We start from the raw sequence: 8556 nt of genomic DNA on the forward strand, positions 1-8556 counted from the left end.
CCTTATCTCGAAATAGGCCCAGATTCTCCCTAATTCATATAAAAAAAAATACTTTAAATTACTTAAAAAGCTGATGATTCAAGCGGCACAAGGACGTCAGCTCGCTAACTACAATTAGCGTAGATAATCCAATCAGTGTCTCCCTGCCAACAGTTAGGTAGTCTGTCAATAAGTTTCCAATCGTAAGTGACTAACTAATGTAACAACAGATACAGACAGACGATTTCGCTATCTTTCATGTACTTAATATGTAGATATGTTTCGATTTATGTATAAAATTTTCCACATTTATTATTAGAAAAATGAAGGTTTCTTGCTTCTAAAACTATGACAATTTATTAAGAACTTAGATATAAAACAGAATATAAACCAAAACACAAGTAAATGTCATCAAATTACTAAAAAACAGTAAAATCTCTAACTGATTCTAGGTCAAAAGAAAAATATATTAATTATATTGTAGTGAGTTCAACGACAATTTTTTGATATTTTCTCTCTGTGCTTTGTCAAATGATGTGACAATAACTTGGACTTGTAATAAAATCTTGCAGAACACCACTGACAGACAATTCCTTTCTCTTTTCCGCACTCTACCTTTTGATGTCTTCTTAGATTTCTTAAGAGGGTATATGATTTTGGACACCTATTGCAACGAAATTTATCTACCTGGGCCTTGTTACCTAAAATAAGTTGTTGCAACTACATAAAATTATCGTATGTATCTATAAATTTTATAAATACATGCGGTACACATTTGTACAAAAAAAGTAACAAAAATCAATAGGTATTAACAATTTTATTTAGTCAATTATAAAAAATAAACCTATTTAACGTTTAGGTCTTATTAATACTATGAAGTTACATCATACACAATTTAAATAAAAAAATTCAACAACAGAGGGTTTGTATTGAAAGTTCAAAGAGACGGTAAGCTGCCATCTAGTGAAAAATGTTTGAAGTTTTGTTAATAAACAAAAGCACATTCGAGGAATATAAAAAGGAAGTCGTGTGGTATCTCGGGATGCCTGATAGGAGCGAAGTTTCTTTATGACGTGAGCATAGAAGAAGAGAGACAGTGCACGCTAGCTAAAGCCTAAAACTAAAAATTTCTCTCTGGAAATTATGCAGTCTTATATGTCATCAAATATCCTATGAATGAGATTTAAATGTCTTTTCAAATTATGTCTTCGCATACTCTTAAACACGCAACCGTTTACTGGACAACGAATTTGTTCATTAACTTTGATGCAATCATATTTCCAATGAACATAATACGATTTTTCTCGGTTGTATTCTTTTCCACACACGCAGACCCATTTTCCTAAAACAAATATTTTAGTTAAATTACATACACTGCGATTTGCTGACAATTTGCCGAAATTGTAATTTTCGGGTTATCGGTTGGTACTAACAGGCTAGCTTCTGAGGCCTGTTAAAATGACTCCTTTCGGACATATCCACTAGGGGTCACACATGGAGCGTGACGTGACGCGTAACGTTACACTTTTCGGTTTTATACGCTAGTAAATTTCTTTCCTATCGTCGATAAATAAAAAATAAATCAAAGAAGCGTCGACGATATCTATTATTATTTATTTAAATTCAGCATCTATAACTACAAAAGATTACAACTTAAATTTATGCGAATTATCAGTAACACTTAACAATAATAATAATAATAAGGTAATGTAATAACGACAGTGATAAACAGAAAATGTCGTAGATTAGACAAAACTGATTAAATCCTTTACCCGATTTATTTTTAAAAGTTTAGTAACTGTTTACAAAAATTGGCCGCAGTGTCCATAACGTACATACATACCATTAACATGTACTTGAATCAAAACGACCACGAAAGTAAGATAATTTTATAGGCTACATTATATGAATTTAAACCTATCCTTAACTTATGAAAACAAATAGTATTATTTACAGCAACTTTATGCAGTTGTTCCACACGAAATTTCGTTTTGCAGGAGACCAATGAGTCTTTTGATGCAATTTCAAATTGTCCTTTCTTTTGCATTTGAAAGTGCAACCGGGAAATTCGCAAGCAAAAGTTGGTTCCTTGCCGCATTCGAATTTTCTATGCCTGTACAAATGTTTAGCCCTTTTGTATGACCTGCCACACTGACCGCAGTAGTAATTTCTTTCCCCTGCAACATAAATAATGTAAATAAATATCTAGAACAATACTAATCACGAAAATCTACAGATAGTCTACTTAACTTAACACAAAATGATCTAAATACAAGTAAAACTATGAGCTTTGGTACTTACTCGGAAATGTACAATTTTTATTCATAAAACTACAAAAGTAGTGAAGGTCGTCACAATAACGTGACTATGGTCGTTACACGTCAAAATGTACCAGCGACAAAACGTACCATTTCTACCTATTGATGTCAAAACGTACCACCAGGGATATTCTATGTGGCGTAGCAATTTCTTTAGCGATGTGACCTTTAGTTTGACCGGCGCAAAGTAGAAAAGAACAGCCCTAGGCTAGAAAAGGAAGGAGACAACTCTCGGCCAAACTCTTAACCGGTGAGGAGCGTATAATTCGTACAGTACTGCACGGAAAAATTGACCATTTCGTCCACTACAATTGCATTGCTCAAATGTGCTGTTATTGGTACCATTTACTACTGAAAATATCAACAGGATGTTTATTTATATTTGAAGATATATTAAAGGCTTTAGCGCTTGTTTTCGACTCGCACTACTATTCATGATTGAACAAAACTTTTGGCAGGTACTGTATGAAAAAGTATGCTTAATGGACAAGAGTCGAGAGTATAATGAGCTTTTTTCTCCCTACATACGATTTTGCCACCGCGCATCCAAACATTGGAAGGGGCACATCGCTAGAGAAAGTAAATGAAGTATAATAGTATATTGTGGGTTGTAGTCAGCTGATTATGGAGGTTTGACCATGTAGATTTATAACAGACTGGACTTTCTTTAATGCCATTGCCCGCCGGAGACACGAGGTTATGTTACGTTATAAAAATCGTTTTTAAACAATTGTTTAAATAGATCCAATATTGCTCAATAACGATGGTACGTTTTGTCACATTCAAAATACATTAAAGCAATTGGTAGACCCTTGGTAGATAGACGTGGTACGTTTGGTAACATGGTACGTTTTGTCGTGTATCCGACCATGATACAATGAGAGGAACTAATGTGGGTGCTTGCGTGGAGTACATAAAGACAATTTTCTGTTGTAAAACTTTTATTTTATTCACAATTGTAGCATAGTCAGCTTCTGTGTTGTCTTCCTTACTAAAAATGTTTCATCGAGAAAAGTTCAACATTCATGTTACGGCAAATATGCGTATATACACAATAGCACTTTTTAAGCTTTTTATAGCAATACATGCCTTTTTATTGTAATAATAATAAAACTCAAGGCAAGACAGAATTACTTTTCTTCTGTTATGGATAACACCTGTCCCAATCAACGAACAGTAACCTAAACGTTAATAATACTGTTAACTCCAAAATGTGTTTAAACAATTTAGAGCATAGGTACTCTTAACGTCCATGTTAAGATCCCTAACGTTTATAATTAACATCGGGGGTGACTAAGATGCCACAGTACATAATAGTATGGTTATACGATGAAAAATATGTTATTTATGTTTTGATATTCTTAACATCAATGTCTCTGTGGTTTGACAAATGGTGCGACAATAACTCGCTCTTGTAATAAAACTTTGTAGAACACCACCGACAGACAATTTTCTTTTCTTTTCCGCACACTATCCTCTGGTGTCTTCTCAAATTTGTCAAGAGGGTGTACGATTTGGGGCATCTGTTACAACGAAATCTATCAACTAGGTCCTTGCTACCTAAAATAATAAAAACTTTAGGAAAGTTCATACTGTCTACTATACACTACCTAAATATTAAATACGTACATGGATCTTTCAATCTTTTCAGGAAGTAATCACAAAATTGCGGGAATAGTAGTTTATTTTTCTTATCGCTCGACGACTCTTGGGTATGTTCGCAGGTAGGAACCGACCGATGGTCGACAATTTTTGTGCTAAAGAGCTAAAGACGCGGAGGGTAATAAATTATACCCTGAGTGACACATATTTACAGCTTAACAACAGGATTTCTAGAATTCTCGAGAAGAATGGAAACTGCTCCAGAGTAACAATATCAACAGGCCTACGGACGACAGCCAGTTGTTAATATTTGGACAGCTGATTAGATAAATATAGTGACGTGTAAATAAGCATTAATAATTACATTGAGCTCTACAATTTTGAATAGTTAGCACTCAATAATACTTACGTAAACGTAGAGTAGGCAGACCAAGATCTTCATTCTGATCCTGCATATAAAATTTTGTAAGCGAAAATGGATAACACTGTTTATGGTATAATATTTATTAATATTAAAATTACAGAGGGAACACATTATATTAGGTATATTCGGCCATACGGCCGGATGGGAAGAAAAATTGAGTATGGTACGAAACCTTCGCTTCAAACTTTATTGGTAAATATCAAATTCTTGATCGTTCCCAAGAATGTTGTGGGCTTTTAGAAGATGCTTATTAAGATTATGCTTCTGAGTGTATCTTTTGCTGCAAACTTCACAACGAAATCTGGGAATAACATTGACACATTCATAGTGCATGTGTCGACTGAGATGTTTCCTCCTCTTGTACGTCAATCCGCATACGGGACAGGGAAAACGTTCGTTTGAATCTAAAAAAAATCTTATTAATTTATAGATACTAATCCAGATAAATATAGATATATATATATGCACACACTGGTTTCACTACATTCTATTTTCTTACCTCAATTAAGGGAATACATCTACAAAGGCAATCTACCCTAAGTAAGTACTAAAATTAATCAGGCATTAACAAAACGGAAAACACAAACAAATGTGTCAACTTTATCGTTAAATATCTATTTTTATTACTATTTCTAACGATTACAGTATTGATTTCCCATCCATGGGACGCGGAACTATTGTAAAGGGGGCGCCTAGCTGTTATCAAAATGTCACTTTGAAAAACAAAGAAAAATAATATCAAAACAAAAAAAATGGGGTTGGAAACCACTGGATTATAGCATATTCAGGAGTAAAATACAACAAATTTTATTATTTTTTTTTATTTAGCAGAAATATTTAAGGACCTAACGCCGTTCGCAGTCACATGGAAGGTCCGAATTTAATAGTTAAGTATTCTTTATTTTTATTAAAAATAAATTTAATTTTATTCTTGACCAGTGTCGACTAATTGGAGCAGTCAAAAATGCATGGTTAGTAGTTAGGTAATTGACAACAATTTATTTCCTAAGTGCGTCCCTCATAACGACGTGCGGTCCTTAGTAATATTATTAACAAATGATTTTAATAACTATTACAACATTCAATGTTGTATACACAATATAAGATATACTCAATAAATGCATATACAAAAATCAAATAAATCTCTTTACTAAATCGTTTCCATGTCTGTTAATCATATGTGATCGTAACGTAATCTTCTGCTTGGCTTTGTATGTACAGTAGGGACAAGCGAATTTCGGTTCTATTCCACACTCGTAATTAATATGTTTCAAAAGATTTCTTCGATACTTGTAAGTCTTGCGGCATTGGTGACAACGAAACGAACAAGGACCTATTAAAAAAAAATTCGACAGTTATTTATTTATTTATTATTACCCCTACATATACATAAATCCATAAGCGGTTTAATCCAATTTTTGGTACCCGAATTTATAATTATTTTAGATCACATTGTAAGTATGACTTATAGAGAACATTCAGCTTTTTATCGAAATTGCCAGATGTAGACCGCGATTTCAAACTTATTAGTTTCCATCAGCACATCATAGGCATCTAGATAACTTCGATAAATCACACAAACAAAAAACAAACAATACTGCAGTAAACAGTCAGTAGATGCCGGTATACCACCTTCACATGCCGCAGTTTTGTTTCGAAATTGCAATATTTATTTATCACTTTCTTAAGTTGCAATAGGAATGCAATGGGAGAATCATATTTTTTCATATATCTAATCAGGAAGAAGAAGTAACGATTTTATTACAAGTTTATTGTTATAATCTGTCGTTTAAAGCTTTGTATCTATTATACCTATACATATTTTGTGCAATAACTAGAGTTCTTACATGAAAACAATTAATTTTTAACAATTACCACCACAAAACTAATTATTCTTTCGCTATTTTATTAAGGAAGAATCACTTTTTATTAAAGTCATATAACTTTCCCAATATCTCGTGATCTTCGAATCCAATAAATTCTGGTTGATCCTGACAAATTTCCTTATGCTTCTTTTCCTTATGACGTCTGAGGTCGTTTCTTCTTTTCGATTTGTATTTACACAAATTGCACGAGTATTTGGGCTCTTTACCACAAACGTACTTCAAATGACGTATAAGGTTATAATATTTGTTGCAGTGCACATCGCACTGCGGACATGTGAATTCTGAAACAAAATTAGAATTACTATTTTTCACAGAAAGAAAAAATAACGAACATTAATTTTAACATTACCTCAACAACAAATTTTTGTTACATATAAATTGTGCAGTAAGTGAGGCCGAAGCCTGTGTTAAAACAAGCATGTTCTTATAGAGCTATAAATAGTTGGCACATTAGTACATTACTAGTATTTTCCGGGTTTGTTGGTAGGCCAATCGTTGGGATTTTATTTCTGACGTTTCGTCTATAAGTGCGCTGGTGGTTTTGCTCGAATCTTCAGCAAACAGTCCCGACGAACGCTTCGAACAAGACTAGCAACGAACTACCTTTGAAAATGCCCTCGCAATTATAGGCGAAACGTCAGGAATAAAATCCCAACGACCACGCTCAATAAGCTCGTAAAATGCTAATTAAAACCAAAGACGCCGGCTAAATTTACGCAGTTGGTACATTACTTCTACATAATAAACAATTTTACAGTGCAGTGCAAACAATTTGCGTTTATTTAAATATGAAACTAATGGAGAAAAAAACGACTTTTAGTTACAAAAATATTTATTAAAGAACTTATACAATAACATGCAAAAACTTGATCTTTATACTGCTTATTATTACATTTATTTTCTATAAAAAAAAAAACGTTCTACAGATCATCAACACTTCGTTGTAGATTGTTCTTTTCCTTCAATTTAATTAATGCAATGCGGATGTTTTCTCCTAATATGTTTCTTCAGAATAAAGTTGTGCTTAAAGAACTTCATACAAAAGTCACACTTAAACTGAGGTGCTACTCCACACACGTATCTCATGTGCCTTATGAGATGACCCTTTTGCTTATAGGTACCACTGCATCTGGTGCATATGTATCGACCATTATGATTTACAACATACATGGAACCTAAAATTAAATTACAATTAGAAAATGTTACGTAAATATTATGTTATTTGCTTGGATGTTACCAATACCGTTAACCATTAACGTTTTCGTACATTAATCAAAATTATGTAGTCTAAATACATCTACAGGATAAAAAGAAGGAAGAAGAAACTTGAAATAAATGGGATGACGACTATTTTAATTCAAACTCGTAATCGATGTGCTTAAAATGAAATACATTGTTATTATCTATGTTTTATTAGATATATATTTTACTTAAGTGCACAGTAATGTACTAAAGTCTATAAATACAAAAAAATGTACATGAGCATGATACATATTGAAACAGTTGCCTACTTGATGAAAAACAAAAAAATCGGTTGTCTGTAAAGTCGGTTTACTGACGATAGTTGAACGTGACAACGTCATAAGAAAATACTGATGGAATGGTTTCATTTTTCAAAAGAAAATTTTAATTTTATTTGTTTGATAGATATTTTGTATGGATATAGAGAAGGAGGTACATGGAAATGTATTGCTGTATAGCAGCTGTCCACGCGGACGCATCGCTCACTCAAGTAGGAGAGAGACAGATGTCGAACGCTGCCGAACGCGGAGGCCGATTGTGCCTCTTTGTCGCTCGTTCCGCGCTCTCGCTTGCACTTCAAGCCTTAAATGGAACGCCTCAGAGCGAGGTAACGCCGCATGAGTCATGTTTTTTCGTGCGTGCAGCCGGCTCCATCGAATTATAAGACGTTGTCACGTCAAAAAATTACAGAAAACATCACAATGTCGGAAAGAAACGAAAAAAGTATAACAAGATTATAAGTTTTTGTGAATTTGGAATTCATCCACTAAAAAACCTCTGCCGTTACTATTCTTGGCTTGTTTTAATAATGTCTGTGGTTTTTAAAATGTCTCTGAAGAATGAAATTGTATCGAAACAGTTTACCACAATAAGTACACTCGTAACGTGGCTTAGTGTTGCATTCGTTTCTAACATGTCTGCGCAAGTTTGTAGCAGAGGAATACGATTTTCCGCACTTCATACACGTACAAATGGACTTTCCCGAAGAAAATTTTCTTTCCATTTGAGCCTTGTTGTTTACAAATATCCCAGACGATTCTTCCCCTGAAAAAAAGTCAATGTAAAATCGACAATTACTAAAGGAACACAGTATGGATTACCATTG

The 8556-nt window shown here is 33.5% G+C and overlaps 1 protein-coding gene across 1 annotated transcript; it reads right to left on the bottom strand.

Annotated features, from left to right (window-relative positions):
- Window positions 1-1574: 1574 nt before the first annotated feature.
- Window positions 1575-5675, bottom strand: LOC112904021 (zinc finger protein 567-like; the record flags this gene model as incomplete). Its single annotated transcript, XM_025973054.1, has 2 exons — window positions 1575-2184; window positions 5469-5675. Coding segments are annotated over 2 exons (462 nt in total), but the record flags the coding sequence as incomplete, so codon positions are not given.
- Between the last annotated feature and the right edge of the window lie 2881 nt (window positions 5676-8556).

The sequence above is a fragment of the Agrilus planipennis genome, unplaced genomic scaffold (genome assembly GCF_000699045.2).
Source record: "Agrilus planipennis isolate EAB-ADULT unplaced genomic scaffold, Apla_2.0 scaffold106, whole genome shotgun sequence".
In the NCBI taxonomy this organism is placed as follows: Eukaryota; Metazoa; Arthropoda; class Insecta; order Coleoptera; family Buprestidae; genus Agrilus; species Agrilus planipennis.